Genomic DNA, 21618 nt, shown 5'->3' with positions numbered 1-21618 from the left:
ACTTGAGCGAGTGTTCGTGTTTATTCTCGATGTTTAATCATGTCATATATTTCTTGTTACAAGTTATTAATAGTTTCTAATTGTCCGCACCCTATCTGCTCCTGCCATATATATTGACTCAGTATCGATAGAGTGTCGACCTTTCTCGGTTCCCCAGGGTTCCATGCGAGTTCAGCAAGTCTATCTATTAGATCAATAAACATTGCAGATTTACCTACATGCGCCTCATTATTGAAGCATTGTTCCCATCGAAATCGCCGCAAAGGACTTCGATCAGCCGATACCAATTATTGTGATAATGGGGGTCAATTCAAAGCAATAAAAGAGGCCAATATATCACATAATAGCTTTATTATTGGTCAGTTATTTCGTACCGACTCAGAAGCTCGGAGGTACCTCATGAAATCTCTCAATGATCTACATGTTTGTATTTGAAAACTATACTGCACGTACACTCCTATACGCACAGGGTACAGAATGTAGATAAGACAGCTATCTTTATGCTTATCAAATGTTGTTCACCCTGAGCCGAATTCTGACCACTGTGCGCATGAGTATACAGTGTATACAAAATAAACATATGAAGTGAAGTAAGACTTTAATGATTAAGGATGGGCGGAGTAAGCGTATCGAAATAGCCAACCATAATCATTAGAACCTTACTTCAGGTCATCTTACTGACTTGTAATACAATCTCGTTGGATGGCTCATTGTAAACGCAAAATATGGCGCAAGGATCGAGTGTGTAACGAATGATTGGCAGTAAGCGAATTTTTAAACATCCGCAAAAAAAGAAATCCCTAATGATTAATGGACACCCATCTGCAATTTCATCGGCTAAGAATGTAGGTTGCATTCTAATGAACATTTAACATAATTCATGATATGCATTCTTATTGTACAGCAATATTTTCACCACATTAACAGAACTCCATACTCCTGTAGGTGTTCGTATCATAATCGCTCAATAGTAAATAATAAATCGTTAACTTCTCATTTAGTATGTAACATCCGTTAAATTGATGGGAACTGATGTTAATAATAATTGTTATTCAAAACCAGAAAACAAATACCAGAGGGAACTCTGAAGCTATGGCGGCTTTCAACGCTATTTCCTCCGTCCCTGCAGTTTCGGCGACTGTCTCGGCTCGTTTTGTTTTAATAACGTCAACGTCATCATCGTTGCGGTGGAAACAACGTCAAGTAGAGTTCTACGTAAAGTAAACGACCGAAAATATATCACAGGTAAAATTTTGGCCGTCAATACCTTGATTCTTTATTTCGAGTGAAATCCGGGAAGTGTTTTGACCGATATTTCAATGTTTAAAGGTCAAAACAGTGTATTCGCATTTTTTTTATCTTTGAAATACAGTCGAACCTCGTCGGCAATCGGAACACCTCGTCCAGTATACAACAGGAATTGTCTATCACGAAGCTTGCCGGAGATGGCCGAGTTGCTGCGAATGCCTTGATTGCTCTAACTACCTTTCATGTGATACCAAAATAATCAGACATCGAATTTTCACATTATCGTGTATTGGATACCTTTAAAAAACATAGTTTGCGCAGAATCCTTACAAGCTAAATTGTCAGTGGGGGGACCCGGGAGATGGGGCGGGGGACACAACCGTGAAACCGCCTCAACTTTTTTTGACCGCGGTTTTGAAATGACACTGATTGTTGTGACACATTTTAGTTCACGCAATGATCTTTCTACCCCTGCGGTCATTGGATCCTTTTGACTGAATTTGCTCACCCCTACCACTGTTGGATCCATGTGGGCTAAACTATCTTACCTCTGAGTTCATTAGCTCCGTTCGAGCTGAAATTTCTTACCTCTGAGTTCATTGGATTGAAATATCTTACCTCTGAGATCTCTGGATTGGTTTGGACTGAAATATATTACCTCTGAGATCGCTTGATTGGTTTGGACCGAAATATCTTACCCCTGAGATCGCTTGATTGGTTTGGACTGAAATATTTTACCCCTGAGATCGCTTGATTGGTTTGGACCGAAATATCTTACCCCTGAGATCGCTTGATTGTTTGGACCGAAATATATTACCTCTGAGATCGCTTGATTGGTTTGGACCGAAATATCTTACCCATGAGATCTAAATATAGGTCGAAGTAAAATTGCACGTGCAGAATGATAACCAAATAAATTTATTTTTGTCTCAAATATTACAAAAGCTTTTTGTCAATTATTTAGAATTGTATAAGCATTAAGGTCACACCAAAGTGACGTTTCGTTTGACAGGGTTACACCTACTATTTAGTCATGAATGCATTGACTTTTAAGCGTTTTGGCTTGAAAGTTTCCGTCAAAAATTAACTTATACACTGTCAGTTCACTAGGCACATGTTTGTCATTATTTGAACGACATAAATTAACTTGATCATAGAAAATTTTAAATTCTCGCGGTGATACATGTATCTAAGTTTTTCAGTATTTATGCACCAGTCAATTGAAACCACGGACCCCCCAGGTCCGGGGGTATACCGGGGAAATGGGCCGTGTTTTTACCTTTCAGGTGGCCCCGCAGTGCCTAGTGAATGTGGTGGTTTTGTCTTTGTTTTAAATATAGCGGGGAATGTGCCTTACCTAGGGTCCCTGGGGTGCGGGGGCATTTGGTGTGGATTTTACCATCTGTTCGCCCCCGCAGGGCGGGGATTTTAGCCGGGGTTGGCTGGACCGAAAGTCAAAGTCCCCGCTATTCCTCGGACCTGGGGGGGGGGGGCGTGGTTACAATTGACTGTTGCATTACCACAGACAGTTTAAACATGGAAACTCGGCATTATAATTCTGTGATATCTATCTTTCATCATAGTAACATCATCATCCATGTACCGTCTTTGGTTATAAACAAGGTACTCTCAACTATATATTCTAATTCTATTTGGTACCCAGTGCAAACTGAGTTAGTTGAAGTCTGATAAATATTAATCAACCCATAAGCACTGACAGGGGAAGTAACCGCTTCGTATACTTTTCTGTAATATAATCAAGATTTTTTATTTCGTGTTATTTATCGTTGGATTCAAACAAAAAAAAACATGGCGGGCAAAACAAATTGTTGAAAAATCAACACAAACATACAGGACCCGTTTCAAAACCAGACAATTAGTTCATCGTATTGTAATATTTTACTTTTGTTTAGTATTTGCTTATAGAAGACTGCCTTTTTCTATTTGTTAAGAATACATTTTTATTTGAAATCTTGTTTTGAAGGGAACAGAACAAGAGAACAGCTCAGTCATCTGTCAAAAATACTGATCGTGTGTTGGTAATACATTTTATTTGAATATTACTTTAATACACCATTTCACAAGAAAAGTCACAAGTTAATATGAATGTGTGTACGATATGTAGTAATAAGGGACTCTGTATTTTCTGTTTTGCGAATGTCATGAAATAATAAAAAAAAAATTTGGAAGCTGAGTTTGATGTGAATCACTGATCAGTGATGAGTCTGATGTTAGACGAGTACTGTTGTTGTTTTTTGAGCGTCCAAGGAAACATTCCGTTACCGCCTCATTATATTTAAGCTTATCTATATAACTTTTATTCCCACAATCACATTATACAGTTCTTAAAACATGATAAATCAAAATGTTCAAAGGTATACCATTTTTAAAAGAAGTTTGGTAGTAGCTTGTGCAAAATTGAGAAAGTCGTAGAGCTCTATAAACTTCAACTTTGGGAGAAAAACTTTCAAAATTGATGGCAAGGAACTTCAATCTTCCACTTTCAAATGCATAATTGAAGCCCTGGACATTACTAGTTTGGGTCACCTACACTATTCACTAATTTCTTTTTGTGAAAGTGACTAAAAATATTTCAAATCAAATTTTAAATAGCAATTAAATATTCCAAGTGAATATGTAGTGCACCAGTCAATTGTAACCACGCCCCCCCCCCCCAAGTCCGGGCGGATAGCCGGGGAAGAGCCGTATTTTTACTTTCCATGTGGTCCCGCAGGGCCGGGTGACCGCGGTGGTTTTGTCATAGCGCCAAATTTAGCGGAGATTAGGCCTTATATAGAGTCCTGGGGTGCCGGGGCATTTGGCCAGGGATTAACCATCAGTTCGTCAGGGATTTTACCCCGGATTTGTTAGACCCAAAGTCAAAGTCCCGGCTATTCTCCGGACCTGGGGGAGCCGTGGTTACAGTTGACTGGTGCATAGTTTGAGATAAAAATTTTCAACTCAGTTACCTTAGCTGAAGATGTCAAACAAGAGACAAAGCATCGCTCAAACTCCCAGGACTGCTATAGGGGAATACCTAGATGTCTCAAGGACCCATTCACAGAAAGTCATCAGAAACAGACATGAAGGTCTTATAAGGTATAGAAACATTTTCATGGTGAAAATATTACTGATCAATCAAAGTAGCTAGGTATTTAAAAATAGGTCAATAATGATAATGAATGACAATCAACAAATTATGCTTGAGATCAATATTTGAGCTCAATTTAATTCTGATTTCTCTGGAAATATGGTCACTTTAGTTTACTGGTGCCACAGAGTAAATTTTTATCAAGGTTATGTGTGAAAAAATGGACAAAAACACACATTTGAAATGTCACTTATAGCATCTTAGAACTAATCACTATTCCAATGATATTGTCCTCAAACTGGTACAACTGATACAACACAACAGGAAAAACTTCTATGTTTTAAGTGTTTGCATTGAATATAAACTTTACGAGTTTTCTCGAATTTTCGTATAATAAATAAAACAAAAACAATATGGCAAAATTTGCAGTTCATATTCATTTTGAAAACTAAAGTGACACAACTTATTACAAATACATATGAACAGTGGGACAAATGAATAACATTGTTTTTACATTCCGGCAAATATTATTTGATCATATAAATTAGATGTTAATTAGTCGCACTAATTATATTGATTTACTGCATTTAATGTTGTCACTAATACTCTGTATCCAATTTAATTTTATAACTTCAAATTTTTATGTTTCACACTAATTTGTAAACTCAAATGTTATTAAACTATTTCCTCAAATATATGTCAATCTAATACCTAATGCAGATATCAAAATAAGAAACTCACATCAAAACCTTAGATCATTATTTACAACATATGAGCCAACTGTTACTATATGACCATTTGATTTCATAACTGTTACGAATTGATTAACACAATGGTTACGAAATGACCAACATTGAGCGGTTACGAAATGGAAAAGTTACGAAATGGCCATAATTCAATTGGTAAGCTTGTTCTTTTTTAATATTTATAAACAATCGCAAAAGTGCTTGTTTGATTAAAACTATTGCATAATTTTATTTTGACAATACAATTCCATTTGGTCAATGTGCATATTACTGCACTACCAATGACAACAAACATGTACATACATGTTACGTATGTATGTATTTTTCCCAAGTCAAGGGAAGCAAATCTTGTATTATAAAAGATGTCCCAAGTTGTCTGTACAGAGTGAAATGAGTAAGGGTTATCATTTTACTCGCGCCAGAGTGAAATGATCAAGTTATCAATCACTAATATTTTTCACTCTTTCACTGGTATGCATGAAATATATTGTTCTCAAACTTGTACAACTGATATAGTGGTAATGATTTCAGGACCCCTGAGCCTTTGCCAAGGCCGAGGCATGCTCGAGTGTCTAGCCTGCGTGGTGAAAGACGACGGACGTCCCTGTCTACAAGTGTCGACGTTGAGGACACTCCAAGACATCTGGTCTGTGAAAATATTAATTTTGTTTCAAGCTCGGTGTATTCTCTTTCTACATGAATGTCATTATAACATTCAGCCTTGAGGTACGGCAAAACAACCTGTATTGAAGGATCATGTTAATTTTTGTAGGACCAACTAGTATTTTAGTCCTACTTTTGTTGAACATTTTAAGTAATCTTAGTAAACAGATACAGTTGACTCATTTACAAAAATATACAGATTGGAGGACTATATTTAAAACTTTTTTGATCAGTTTGTGTTTTAGATATTGTATATAGCAGTGGTCAAAATTAGCACAAGCCCGCAAGCCCTGTACTGGTAAAATGTCTTCCGGGCTTGCTCAAATTCTGAATTTTATATAGCAGGGCTTGTTTAAAATTGATGCCAAGCAATAGTATAAGAATTCGGGATTGTTCATTAAAAGTCAAATTTCGATCACTGTATATAGCTTCACTTGTTTTGTAACATTTGAGATAAATTTACTTCCATTTTTAAGTAAAGGTCTAACAGAAGATACTGTTTTATAATCTTTTGTTCTGATTAACTTGAAATTTGATTACAAAATTCAAACAAACTTTACATGTTTGGTATTTAAAACCAACAATGTATATATGTAATATTACTTCAAATAACCACATGTTCTTACATTTTCTATGTCATTCAAATTGCTTTAACTGTTCACTGCCGAAACAATCTGCCCTTATGTCCCTTTTCTGTATCTTCCTGACCTTGTTAAAACCTGGCTAAAACCCTATAGCAGAATATTTATAGTACCGATAAGTCCTGTTAATTTTCATGTAAAAGCAAAAACTGAAATTTTCTGTGTTGTAGATCGAGGGTTTTCTTCAAGAGGAGCACAGTACAGCCCCCCTGGTGAGGGTCCAACGCCGTACCTCCCAGACTGGTGTGTCGACCAGTCAGCCTCCCCGTCTGGATGTTGGTTCACCGAGGGTTGGGTCCCGCCCAGGAGCGAGGAGGTCTATTCGGAGGTCAGGGTCTGGGTGGCAAGAAGGTGCCAACATGTCCATGGGTTTTGATAATGACACCCCGAGGACACTGCTTCAGAATTTTATGAGAAACAGTAAGTTTTTTATATGGTGAATTAACCTAAGGTCATTGGTTTGAAAGGCATAGAGAAGTATTAAGTACATGTATTAGATATATTACCATACCTGTATCGTTAGCATTTTTAAAACATTGCAAAGGTTTTATTATGGGTTTATCTGTTTATTTCTTAGCAATTGGCAAATGATTTACAAAAAACGCTTACTTGTGATGTTTCAATGATCAATAAAAATCAAGTGTTGATTGTTTGGGCCTGTAATCCACGACAATCAATGGTATTTTGTCATAATCTATCATCAGTTCAAGCGGCATGTTATTTGTCTTCTTTTTCTTGTTATTTGTGATTGGTTAATTTCCACCACTTTTCTCCTTTGAGGTCATTTACACATGAACACTGTAGGATAAGCGAGCAAATGACCAAGAAGCACTAGCATGCTTCATGGAATTTGCTCCTATGCCGTACTGCATTCTTACAGTATAAATGCAGATCAATCCTTAAATAACTGACAATGGTATCTGTGCTAATTGGCATAATGTCTAACTGTAGCAAGTATGATAAAATGCTTGACGTACATTTCAAATAGCATAAGATTGGTGCGTAGGGAATATGCAGACAATTAAGAAACACAGTTTTTGTTTTGTTTTGTTTTTTATGCCCCCGAAGGTGGGCATATTAAAATCGCACCGTCCGTCCGTCCGGCTCTGTAACTTCCCCTTGTATGGACAGATTTTAAAATAACTTGCCACATGTGTTCCACATACAAAGACGACATGTGGCGTGCAAGACTCGTGTCCCTACCTCAAAGGTCAAGGTCACACTTAGTGTTTATTCACAATGGAGTGCTGCATATAAGGACATGGAGTATAGGTTGTCGTGTCCGGGCTGTAACTTTCCCTTGTATGGACAGATTTTAAAATAACTTGCCACATGTGTTCCACATACCAAGACGACGTGTCGCGTGCAAGACCCGTGTCCCTACCTCAAAGGTCAAGGTCACACTTAGTGTTTATTCACAATGGAGTGCTGCATATAATGACATAGAGTATAGGTTGTCGTGTCCGGGCTGTAACTTTCTCTTGTATGGACAGATTTTAAAATAACTTGCCACATGTGTACCACATACCAAGACGACGTGTCGCGTGCAAGATCCGTGTCCCTACCTTAAAGGTCAAGGTCACACTTAGTGTTTATTCACAATGGAGTGCTGCATATAAGGACATAACAGTATAGGTTGTCGTGTCCGGGCTGTAACTTTCTCTTGTATGGACAGATTTTAAAATTACTTGCCACATGTGTACCACATACCAAGACGACGTGTCGCGTGCAAGATCCGTGTCCCTACCTTAAAGGTCAAGGTCACACTTAGTGTTTATTCACAATGGAGTGCTGCATATAAGGACATAGAGTATAGGTTGTCGTGTCCGGGCTGTAACTTTCTCTTGTAAAGACAGATTTTAAAATAACTTGCCACATGTGTACCACATACCAAGACGACGTGTCGGGTGCATGATCCGTGTCCCTACCTTAAAGGTCAAGGTCACACTTAGTGTTTATTCACAATGGAGTGCTGCATATAAGGACATAGAGTACAGGTTGTCGTGTCCGGGCTGTAACTTTCCCTTGTATGGACAGATTTTAAAATAACTTGCCACATGTGTTCCACATACCAAGACGACGTGTCGCGTGCAAGACCCGTGTCCCTACCTTAAAGGTCAAGGTCACACTTAGTGTTTATTCACAATGGAGTGCTGCATATAAGGACATAACAGTATAGGTTGTCGTGTCCGGGCTGTAACTTTCTCTTGTATGGACAGATTTTAAAATAACTTGCCACATGTGTTCCACATACCAAGACGACGTGTCGCGTGCAAGACCCGTGTCCCTACCTCAAAGGTCAAGGTCACACTTAGTGTTTATTCACAATGGAGTGCTGCATATAAGGACATAGAGTATAGGTTGTCGTGTCCGGGCTGTAACTTTCCCTTGTATGGACAGATTTTAAAATAACTTACCAAATGTGTTCCACATACCAAGACGACGTGTCGCGTGCAAAACCCGTGTCCCTACCTCAAAGGTCAAGGTCACACTTAGTGTTTATTCACAATGGAGTGCTGCATATAAGGACATAGAGTATAGGTTTTCGTGTCCGGGCTGTAACTTTCTCTTGTATGGACAGATTTTAAAATAACTTGCCACATGTGTTCCACATACCAAGTCGACGTGTCGCTTGCAAGACCCGTGTCCCTACCTCAAAGGTCAAGGTCACACTTAGTGTTTATTTACAATGGAGTGCTGCATATAAGGACATAGAGTATAGGTTGTCGTGTCCGGGCTGTAACTTTCCCTTGTAAGGACAGATTTTAAAATAACTTGCCACATGTGTTCCACATACCAAGACGACGTGTCGCGTGCAAGACCCGTGTCCCTACCTCAAAGGTCAAGGTCACACTTAGTGTTTATTCACAATGGAGTGCTGCATATAAGAACATAGAGTATAGGTTGTCGTGTCCGGGCTGTAACTTTCTCTTGTAAAGACAGATTTTAAAATAACTTGCCACATGTGTTCCACATACCAAGACGACGTGTCGCGTGCAAGACCCGTCTCCCTGCCTCAAAGGTCAAGGTCACACATAGTGTTTATTCACAATGGAGTGCTGCATATAATGACATAGAGTATAGGTTGTCGTGTCCGGGCTGTAACTTTCCCTTGTATGGACAGATTTTAAAATCACTTGCTACATGTGTTCCACATACGAAGACGACGTGTCGTGTGCAAGACCCATGTCCATACCTCTAAGGTGAAAGATACACTAACGGTTTATTCACAATGGAATGCTGAATATAAGGACATAACAGTGTAGGTTGTCAAGTATGGGTGGTATTTTTTATGTTCAGAGGCAATTTAAAATAACTTGCCATATGTATTTGACATGTAAAGGCAAGATCAACTTTTCATGTACTGACTCTATTCGTAGGTCAATGTCACATTCAGGGGCATTCGTCACATACTGTGACAGCTCTTGTTTATTAAAATAATGAAAATCCACGAATTTAAGTACCATTGGAATTGTCCTTGTTCGAAGAACCGCAAATTTTCATGACCATGTATATAAATGATTTCACAGTAATTGATGTTCAGATATTATGGATTATATTATTGCAAAAGAAGCATGATTTTTTAAGGTGTTTGCCCTTTAATTATTTTCATACTTATTTGTTTTTCATAACTCATATGTTTTTGAGGTTTTGACTTCGAAACGCATACACAAAATGAAACAAATATTAACAAGTTTGCATACATATGTGTTCGCAGCTTCATCATCTATGGAAACACCCCAGCTGTTAAGAAGGGATGCGTCACAAGAACGTTCATCTGGCTTGAGCTCTCCAGACATACAGCCCCTCGTCAATGATACATACCACACACCAAGGTTGGATTGAAGCTGCACTCTCACAGATTGACCGCTTTGACAACTTTTTCATTTTTTGTCTTAGAATCAGCTGATTTTGGTGTCAGTGTTTTCAAATCAGTCATATAGGATAACACACAATAGAAGTAATCTCAATTGTTTGGAAAACTGCTGATATTTTCATTTGTTAAGCGTTAGTTACGTTTTTAGCCATAAAACATCAATTATCGAGCATAAAAGATAAAAAAAACTGCGATTTTATCTTTTATCAGCAGTTTTATATCAGCGGTTTTTAGACATTTACGCAAAATTGGCTTATTCCAAGACAAAAAGTAAAAAGTTGTCAAAATGGTCAATCTGTGATAATACAGCTTTGAAATTTGTCAGTAATGAATATTTGTTTGTTTGTGTGCGCGTGCTATTAAGAATATCAACTGAAATTTAGAAGTGTAGTGTAAGACAAGTGAATTGAAATCATCTGCATGAAACCCAAATGTGCTTTAAGGTAACTAATTCAAAAACTGTATGTATTCCACCAGGTATATATTTCAATTTTAGCAACATTAGTCGTTCTATTTCAGCCCATTTCGTGAGAGTTCAGAAGGTTCAATGATAAGCAGATCGTCTCGGAGAGGAAGAACACCTCACAGGACAGGTAACTTCCAAAACATCAGCTCCTTGGATTGATGCAATTTTCTTGGGCTGGTGACATTCGAGTTTGACATAAATGTCGACCTGTGTCCGCTTCTCAAAAACGGTCTTTGATCAAATATTTTAAAATGAATTACATGAGACTGATTACACAAATTCAGCAGGGATGCCAATTTTCCTCTTTTCAGCTGATCTTCTCTTTTTTGGCAACAAACTTTAAAATTAAAATTGCTCTGTTTATTTTCTGTATGTTGTGTGATGGGGATATTCCTACTTATCGGTAATACTAATTTCCTCTTGTTTTACAAATTTGCGTTGGCATCCCTGATATTGTCAATGAAAATATGCTTAGAGTGAGGCCAGCTATATATGGTATTCTTAATGCAATATATAGGCATTATTGGCATATATCTTGATGCAAGAACTCGATCTCTGCTTCTGTTTATACATATGCTCTTTTACTGATTGCGTTCCTTTACTAGGGCATGCATTTTTTTTTTGGTTTAAAGGCACATTCGGTCCGGCTGTAATAGTATTAAAGATATTTCTGTTGGCAATTGTTAAAAATGTATGTTGGCATCTGCTTGTTTTACTCACTCTTATTGGTTTACATAAGGAAGGAAAGCTAGCTTGGTGTTTAGTTCTATGATCTTAATACATGTACTTTGATCTCAATCTATAAAGTTTTTTTGCGATCTGGCTAAAACATTTGATGCAGGCATGATGCATAACTGGCAGCCTCCTTTACCAGCTTCTGCATTTATGCTTTTTGGTCAGATCTTCTGATCTGGATTGCATAAAGATGAAGGATACTGAAATTCACAAAGTCTCGTTTTCTAATGTTGCAGGAAAATTCAACATCACCGCCCAAGAGCAGAATTCTTCCCTGGTGATTCCAGCCACCAACCCTAATGACTACACCGTACCGAGGTGAGATACTTTGAAAGCTCAGGCAGAGTATTTCAGCAACTTATCGGCTCAGCCATCTGTAAAAGCTAAAATAGTTTTGATATCAACCAAGTTTATTTCAGACTTGACATAAAAGCAAATCAAGAATTAAGGGAATACTGTTTTCGTATCTATCCATACATTATGGTATTTATAAGGTATGTCACCAAAATTGTTATACAGCTGAGTAACCCTGTGGCATATTGTTGCAGCCCGTTCCGGTCAACCTCGGATTCAGAAGATGAGGAGGTGATACCAGACTCTCAGGCCATACACAGTCAGACAGCCTGCAGTAGGAGGAGAGGTAAATAAGGGGTTGTTTTTTTACATTTTGATTTTAAAGGGTCATTTTTTGGCTTAGGAAATGAAGAAACGTTACCAGACTCCCAGGCCATATACAATCAGACAGCCCAGAGTAAAACGATATATAAATAGGGGGTGGGGGTGCTCTTTGGTTTTGAGTTTGAGACTGTCTATGGGGTCATTGTCAGGCTAGGGAGATTCAAGAAGTAATAGCAGACTCCCTTACTGTACACAGTCAGACAGACAGCAGTAGGAGGAGAGGTAAATAAGGGGGTGGGGTTGGGGTGGCGCTGTTTGGTTATAAGCAGTCATTGTATGGTTTGGGAAATGAAGAAGTGATACAACACTTCCAGGCCCATACACAATCAGACAGGCTAGAGTAAATGGATAGGTAAATAGGGGGTGGGGCTGCTCTTTGGTTTAGGGTTAATATCAAAAATGCGCTAACACATCTTTGCATCCTAATGATGAATGGCATTTCTTCAGATATACTTACAGAGTAGATGCTAGTACTTGAGAAATATTTTAACTAGGATGCATGTATAAATGTATCGCTATGGTTTAAGGCAGCTTCAACTTGACGGTACCAGAGAGCATGCTTGAACATCTGAGGTTACAGAGGTCACAGCAGGCTGACCGCCAGTCGAGGGGCAATAGGAGTGACCACCATTCAGGAATCTCCTTGGCTGACCAGCACAGTGACCAGCTTGACCAGTATGATGGTCATCAGGGAGGGGAGGAAGGATTTGACCGCAGCAGGCAAGAGATGTTTGAAGAAGGGAATCAGTATGATGATCAGATGGCGTATAGAAACGATAATGATGATGTAGATGATGATGATGAAAGGACTGAGTATACAAGCAGACTGGAGAATAGGGAAAGTGATCATTATGTTCGTCAGGAAATGTATGACAGAGATGATGGTCTGGAACAGTACCAAGATGAGGAGATGGATGATGATCAGAGTGAACCTTCAGGCCAATACAGGGAGAAATCAGGCCATGATGAATCAGAAAGCCTCAGAGAACATAGAGGTGATGGCTTAAAGATTTTACCGGAAGGAGGAATGTACATGCTGTCAATGAAAGTTAGTGAGAGCAGCATGGAGGAGGATTATCGAAACATGAGCCATGTTTCAGCTAGTAGTCGCAGTGACATGTCTAACATTGGAATGGCCGAAGTTGAAAATGGGACTTATGTTGGAAGAGATGAGAGTGCAAGCAGATCCTGTAGGTCGCTGTCAAATATGGAAATGGCTGATGCGGAAAGTGGGATGTATGTGGACAGAGATGATGGAGGGAACAGATCCCGTAGGTCGCTGTCAAATATGGAAATGACTGATGCGGAAAGTAGGATGTACGTGGGCAGAGATGAGAGTGCAAGCAGATCCCATAGATCGGTGTCAAATATGGAAATGACTGATGCGGAAACTGGGATGTATTTGAATAAAGATGAGAGTACGAGCAGATCCTATAGGTCATTGTCAAGGTCGAGAGATGATCTTGCTGCCAGTAGGTCGGATATTAGTAGGAGAAGGCAGAGTTCATTCTCAGCAGTGAGTCCTGAGGTTGATACTATGACCAGGCACCTGAGTATAAGCGTGGACCTGGAAAGGTCCATGAAGGCTCGAGACCAGGAGAGAATGGGTAGATACAGTGAGGGCCACAAAAGTAGGTTTGGTTCTCCAAGCAGGAGTGAAAAAGACTTGCGATTAAGTGATGGTCACTTGCATGGGAAAGGATCCCCATTTGATATGCAGAGGTTGAACTCCAGTTATGAACATCAGAACCAAGAGAATCAGTCAAGATCAGCTTCCAGAAGTGTAGGAAATCGTTCATCAAGGGACCTGAATATAAGTTCAAGGTCAAGGCACAGCAGTGGTGAAAGTTTCTCTTCTTCTAGAAATCCTCATACATCATCCAGGTCATTTGATGGGGGTCCACAGACTTCTAGCAGGGACAGGTTTCATGCTGAAAATATGGGCCATGCTACTCTCACAGGTAAATATTGGACCAGTTGTTCAGACCTTTGTCAAAGTTAACAATGTTGTTAACATCATCATTGTTAACTTTAAAATCTTAACTGCACTAGAAATTCATAGATACTCATGTGATCTGCAGTATTTCTTACAAGATTTGAGACAACTGTTTCAGATGTACTTGTTTCATGCAATTAGCACATCGTGAATGTTTATATAATTATGTAAAAGGAGAATATTTTCAAATACTCTTTTTAACCATTTATTTGAAGGCTTGTATCACAATTTCAAAAACAATAAACTACTTTTTTTTCAAAAAGAACTTCTTCATTTGCAGTGGTTTAAATTAAGCCTGCAAAATGTCTTCCGGGCTTGCTTAAATTTTGTATTTTATATAACTGCGCTTGTTGAACATAGTTGATTCCAAGCACTAATGTAAGAAATCGGGCTCGCGCATTCAAAAGTCTTATTTTGGAGGACTTCTGAATATTTATTGAGAATTTTTATTCAAAATTTAGGGTAAAAACTTTTTGATATTAGGAACAAAGCCTTTAAAGAAATGGCTGGAAAAGACTCTGATGTAGGAACAGGAAACTATTTTGTACAACCTACATATAATTGAGTTAACTTTTTGCAGTGTTTAATTGGTAATAGTAAACCAATTATGACTGTGCTTATAAATTAAGTTCCATCACGGGATTTTTTGGGCACAAGTTTAAGCAGCACTATAGTTCAATGATATATTTTTTAAATAAAATAACAAATTTTGGGAAAATGACCGTGTGACCAAAATGTATAAATATTCCTAAACCTGTCATTCTCAGATGATATGTACCAGTCACCGCGGAGCTTGTTATCTGGTCGTCGGAGCCCCAGTATTGCCTCCACCCCTCGGGTTCAAGAGGACTGGGAGTCCTGCAGCGAGCGGGGGGATGGGAACAGCCCCCTGAAGGCGGTCACACCCTCCCCCGTCGTCTCCCCTCGAGGGGCCAGCCCTGCAAGCTCCTCCCACAGGTCACAGAGGTCAGCCAGAATGTCAAGAGTGTCTGATGGGTATGTATAATTTGATGGTTAAGTACTGACAAAAATCTATCATTTACAACTGAAGTCGCTGATAATGAATTAAAGCATAATCCCTAGATTATCGGTTTCCATGTGGTTGTACCATCTAAAACTTTAAATGTAATAAGATTTACCTCCTGGTCTTTCATTCTGGATAAATTTTACTTGCAACCTGAAGCTTATCATATCATAAATTTAAGCAGCAATAAGACAGTATTCTCATGTTTATGCATTCTTAAGAACTACAGTATTACATGTATAATATAAAAAAATCATTATGTAAATGCATTTGTAATTCTTTTATGACAGGTCAAGGTCAGGGTCAGTCTCAGGTGGTTCAATGATGTCCTCAAGGTCACAACAGTCACAGCAGTCACCTAGGATTCGAAGCCAGGGAGGTAGAACCCCACTAAGGTCATTGACCCTGCCACAGTCGGAATCCCAGACGAGATCAGGGACCTTACAAAGTCAAAGGTCAACTCCAGTACTTCTAAGGTCATCGCCAAGGCTTCAAGGGTCACCAAGTGCTTCTCTGAGGTCAACATCAAGGTCGATGCAAAGGTCATCTCCACGGACACCAGGGTCAAACAAAGGCACACCTAAATCAGAGAAATCTGTCCTAGGCAGTAGCACTAGACGTATGGGGCTGTCGCAGGCTTCTCCAGTTATAGCAGGGAAAAGACAAGGATCGGGTATGATATGATGAATTGAAATAATATGTGTGTAAAAGATAGGAGAACCTGGTAATGGTATTGTCACAGCTTGGTGGCAATGATACGACTGTATTTTTTTTAACTGCAACTATAATACAACAGCTTAAAAGATATTTGCATGAAACTTGGTACATGTATTATTGTGATACAGACAAAGTCATCAAGGTTGTACATGTGTTCCTAAACCATTTTGACTTATGGTTGAAGGTAAAAAAGGTGAAACTAGTGTTATATTAATGATCAATTATAATTGAAAATTGATTGATTTAGTCAATTTCACCCTTTTGTTGGAAATAACTGAAAATATATTTAAAAGCAGTTGTTGAACTATTTTGGGTTTAAATCCAGGCCGCAGTCAGGCTTATGCAAAATAAATACTTCCTTTTAAATATTTCCCGCGCTAGATGAATGGAAACAGTATAACAGACATTGTAGATGTATAATACAAGTCAGATTATGCATATATAAGACATATATTTGGTAATAAAAGAATGCAGCCAATATGCAGATCGTTGATTGATCATTGATCAGTTTCAATAGATGTAATGATTCCCAACACTGCAGTTATAAGAAATTATATGTTCATATTGGTTTTACAGCTGAGGTGGACGCTCTTCCCCATCAGACAATGCTGTTTTCCCCCCCAATAGCCTCTACCCAGAACATCGGGGCTCTCTCCCGCCTCTCTCCCCAGCCATCAACATCTAGACAGAGTAGAATCACCGACTTTGTACAGCAGGTGAGCAATTTTGTTTGATTAAGAAAATCCCTCAACTTACTAGAACCTGGCACTCCTATCAGTAAGTGCTGTTTTGGTGATAAAATTGCATGGTTAAATTTGTTTATTTTTAGCTTGTAACCTGAACACATATTGCTCACCTCAATGCTCAGGATAAGCTTTTCCCATCGCCCACCTCCATCTCTGTTCGCCTGTCATCTGTCTGTCAACAATTACTTCAAAAGACATCCCCTCCTAAACTGCCAGGCAAATTTAGATGAAACTTCATGGGATGTTCCTTGGATAGTGCCTTTTCAAAATTGTATAAATTCCATAAATTCCATTTAGAACTCTTAATTGCCATGGCAACCAAAAGGAAAAATCTTGACAAAAACCATGAGGCCTGTAGCTTAGATAGTTGGTGTGTTAATTGTCTAGTGGTCTTGTTCAAATTATGCCCCTGGGGTCAAAACTAGTCACATCCCTGAGTCAAAAGTTTCTTACATACTCATTTTGGGAAATCTTTTTGTTTAAAACAACAAAGGCCACACCCTTGACATATTGAATGTTGCATCATACAGTGGTCTTCCACCAAGAGGTATGTTTTGTCTATGTTCATTTTTAGAAAATAATGTTTATTTTTAGATCATAATTAAGTGTTCGATTTATGTTTAAATGTTTTGTTGCTTGTCTTTGATAAGTAACCCTTCAATTTTACAGGCAGAAGGCGAAAATACAAACATAACCTCCACTGCAGCTGAAATAACAGTAAAAAGGCTAGTACAACCTTTGATTTCAATATGTCCAGCGCCTATATCATACATGTATCTTGTAATCTTTTAAAACCAAGTTCATGTATAACAGTCAGCACCAATTAGCATTTTCTTTTTTTCATAATCTTATCCTATGTTGTTGGGGCTTTTCAATATAAATTGTATTGAGGTCATATTTGATGTTATATAATTGATCTTACTCATTCATATTAAATGTCCTCATTGTAGGTCCCTATAAATTAATTGCTAGATTTTCATCCCTGCTCTTTTTTCTCCGACCCTTAAATTTTATTGACTGAAATAAAAATGTTGATTAAGCAGTAAAACATTGAGATTCTTTTATTCTGCCACTGTGGGGCAGTTTTATGTTTTTAATGGAAGATGTCAATACTTTTCTGATTCTCCGGTTTTCATAATGGATTCATCAACTCTTCAATCTAACCATTGTAAATATCTTGTAGCCCAAAGAAGAAGGTTGTGCGAAAACCTCGTCAGAAGTCTCGCTACCTGATACCAACGACAACAGTGAGGAAACATTTCAACCATTTTGCCGGCATGCGTGTGGCCAAGGACGCTATTGAGGAGGTCATGAAAGTGTATGTCATAGTTTATATCATACTTTCTGAGCTTGATTGTGAAGAGAGTTGTAACTGATAATGAATAAATTTTAAATCTATTTCTTATAGGCACCAGTATAAAAAAAATTCTGAAAGAACTAGAGAAATTGGTTATGGAGTCAATAGGTCATGCCAACCCTAACAATAAACAAACAAAAAGAACACAGTCAGTTTTGTTTTAGGTCAATTTCTTATGAAGGATTTAGTCTAGTCTTTCTTTTTGTAATCATAGTCTTTCAAAATTTGTATGCCTTTTGGTCATATCAGTATATAACCTCTATTGATTTCAAGGTCAAGGTCATGGTGAGGTCAAGGTCATTGTGAGCTTGACTAGAAAAATATGAGCTCTCTCGACAGGCATCACATCTGATTCACTGAATTCTAGTATAGAACTTAAAAACATTAGCATTATAAAAGACTTTGGACTGTTTGACCTTGTGAAAAAAGTTGGAAATGAGGTCAACAACATCAACATGTTTTAAAATGATTGTAATATTCTTTTTCAAAAGATATTATCGATAATTAAACTACAAAATATCTTATTGGTGATAGTTAAGCTACTTAATATTAATTAAGATGCTTTTCATCTCAAAAGCATATACATGTGTATTTGTTATTGCATTGCTTGTGTTTCATTGTCAAGGTCTGAGACGTACTGGGATAACTTGTGTGCTGACTTGGAGGCATATGCCAGACATGCAGGCAGGAAACGCATACAGATGGCCGACTTTGAACTGCTCTTTAAGAGGTACATATGTTAATTTCATGCTGTTATAGACATTTACTACTGACAGTCTAGATAATTGAAATTGATTTGATTTTAAATAAAGCATACATACATGAAAATCATTTTTGTTAGCTTAAAGTGACACTCTTATTCAAAATCAGTATAACAAAAATTTTGAGTGATAAACATTTAACTACTTTAATACTAAATAATGCATTTATGAAAAATATTCTTTACTGATAACATGATTGTAACGGTGTATTTAATAGCTGAAAAAGCAAAAAGATTAAATGATTGGTGAGTGCTAAAAGGTTAACTGTGATCTACTATTGTCTCATAAGGTAGAAATAGCGTGTTTTCTGCATTTTTCTTTCAAATTAAATTTAGTATCCTTCATAAAAACCATAGTTTTCGACATAAATTTATACTTTTTGGTATAATAATACATTTGTATTAATTGTTATAAATCTTCTTAAGGAGTAAGAGTGCATCCTTCAGGTGAATGCATTTATATCAAGAATTATTATACCTAGAATACCTTTTTATGCAGGTATTGTCAAACATACTGCCTCTTTACTCTTTAGTCCAATGATATTTACACATGTAATATTGAATTTCAGGCAAGGCTATGTAACAGAGAAGACCAGTCTTAACTCCTTGATTCGACGCTACCTCCCCTGGGAAGAAGCTGATAAACTAATACCAGTCATTGGCGCAGACAACAAGATATACCCAAAACTGTAGACTGCTACCACCGACCATGCGGTTCAATATTGGTGATTTAATACCAGTCATTGGGGCGGACAACAAGATATACCCAAAACTGTAGACTGCTACCACCGACCATGCGGTTCAATATTGGTGATTATTTACCAGTCATTGGGGCGGACAACAAGATATACCCAAAACTGTAGACTGCTACCACCGACCATGCGGTTCAATATTGGTGATTTAATACCAGTCATTGGGGCGGACAACAAGATATACCCAAAACTGTAGACTGCTACCACCGACCATGTGATTCAATGTTAGTGATTTAATACCAGTCATTATAGTGGACAACAAAATATACACTGAAATTAACACAGCTATTTCCTTGTGGTTTATAATTGATGATTAAAGTCCAGGCATTGGGGCAGAGAACATAATGTATCTTAAATTAAAAACTGCTATGGACCACATTCGGAGCAGGCAACAAAACATTCTATAAACTAGACCATGTGGTTCAAAATTGGTGATTTTAGAGCAGTCATTGAGGCAGACAAAAAGATATACATGTTCTACCACCAGTATCAAAACTGTCATAGCAGCAGACAATAAAATATACCTAAACTGTTGACCGCTGTCACAGTGGTTCAAAACTGTCAACTCATATGTGATCATGCTTGTTAAAATATATATTTGTATGTCAGAAGATTTTTTTTTAAATAATTATGGTGCCTATAATATGTATTTATGTAGCTTGACCATGATGGTTATGTATCAATTCCTTTTCATTTTTTGAATTGAGATTTTAAGTCTGGATTGACAGTCATGTTACATACAAGGCAAGGATATGATCATCAAGGATATCATTTGGTATTCAATTGTGTACATGCATGTAGATATTGTTTTGAGATAATGTTTGTAAAAAATAATTCCTCTGTATAACAATTTGTTCGGTAATTAATTTAATGTCAGACAATGATTATCCTTTAAAGTTTGTCTTTTTCTCAAGAAAAGTCAATGGATTTTCATATTCAAATGAAACTTGGTATACATATTGCCAAGAGGTAATACCCATATGTAGAACAAGGCAAATAACTTTGACCTTAATTATTATCAAGTTATGCCCATTTTTACTGAATAATACATCCAATTTCTTTCACCTTTGCTATAACTCCGAAACTTGGTACAGACACAGACCATACATGTATGTAGCTAGACCCTAACTTGGACCTTAATTGTTGAGTTATCCCCCTTTTTCAGGCCTTCCAGCGTTCCTACCTTTTCCTACTTTTTTAACAGCTTCCTACTTTTTTCTAAAAAACTCCTACTATTCCTACTTTTTTGAAAATAAAGTCCGCAAAAATATTTAAGTTTGATCATTGTGCTAGTTTTATTTGCAGAAAATGAACAAAAGATGTCAAACTGGCTGGTTTCTGTTGTTGAAAGGTGTGGCAACATGTTCCAATTTGACATGCATCATCTTTCATAATAAAGGCTGAGGGATGATGAACACACAGTTCAGCAACAGAAACCGACCAAGGATCATTCACTAAAATATTCAATGTGGCATATAGAAAGGTATGATTTTGCATTAAAAACATCTCTTCTAGGTAAGTTGATAGCTATTAATAATTATATATTTAACCAAAAATATTCCTTCTTTTCCTACTTTTTTGTAAAAAATATTCCTACTATTTCCTTCTTTTCTCTCAGAAAACCTCCTACTTTTTTGTTAGTGGCTGCTGGAAGGCCCTTTTTCAAAAACAATTACAGACGAGTGATTGCAATCTCTTCACGGTATTCTTAATTAGTTTCTTTGTTATTTAGCAGGCTCACCAATTACCATCAGATATTTTGTTACAGTAACACTGGACAAGTTAATTTCTGTGCATTATTTATGTAAGTCATATAATGATTAAAATATTATACTAGTATTTTTATGTTCCTTGTGTTTCACAGCAAGAATTAATGTTTTTATGACAATATTAAATCATAGCATTAACATGCCATGGTTTTAGATATTAATAATAAACAATTTCATTCGTTCATTAACGCAGTGCTTAAAAAATCATTGAATATTCTTGAAAAATATGGGAGATATTTGTTTATTAAAAAAATGCCTCAGGATTACAGTGAATTGGAAACTTAATAAATTTACAAAACTTAACAGTAAAACTAAGTGACATTCAATGACTTGTAAACTATTCACATCCATC

General features: G+C 37.4%; 1 protein-coding gene across 3 annotated transcripts; it reads left to right on the top strand.

The window, feature by feature from the left end:
- The first annotated feature begins 3056 nt into the window (after positions 1 to 3056).
- Positions 3057 to 21333, top strand: LOC128242904 (uncharacterized). Of its 3 annotated transcripts, XM_052960329.1 has the most exons (17): positions 3064 to 3139; positions 3233 to 3287; positions 4214 to 4347; positions 5617 to 5731; positions 6560 to 6809; positions 10108 to 10225; positions 10786 to 10859; positions 11704 to 11785; positions 12016 to 12107; positions 12673 to 14106; positions 14909 to 15137; positions 15456 to 15838; positions 16459 to 16598; positions 17298 to 17353; positions 17812 to 17946; positions 18611 to 18715; positions 19315 to 21333. In XM_052960329.1, the coding sequence occupies exons 3-17, from the start codon at positions 4229 to 4231 to the stop codon at positions 19436 to 19438; spliced, it is 3456 nt and encodes a 1151-aa protein (XP_052816289.1). In that variant the 5' UTR covers positions 3064 to 3139; positions 3233 to 3287; positions 4214 to 4228; the 3' UTR covers positions 19439 to 21333. The 3 variants fall into 3 exon arrangements, with proteins under 3 accessions (XP_052816288.1, XP_052816289.1, XP_052816290.1); XM_052960328.1 differs by having other exon boundaries at positions 3057 to 3287; XM_052960330.1 differs by lacking the exon at positions 3233 to 3287.
- Positions 21334 to 21618: the final 285 nt, after the last annotated feature.

Source organism: Mya arenaria, chromosome 8, assembly GCF_026914265.1.
Source record: "Mya arenaria isolate MELC-2E11 chromosome 8, ASM2691426v1".
Taxonomy (NCBI): domain Eukaryota; kingdom Metazoa; phylum Mollusca; class Bivalvia; order Myida; family Myidae; genus Mya; species Mya arenaria.
This window is presented reverse-complemented; position numbering and strand designations above follow the sequence as displayed.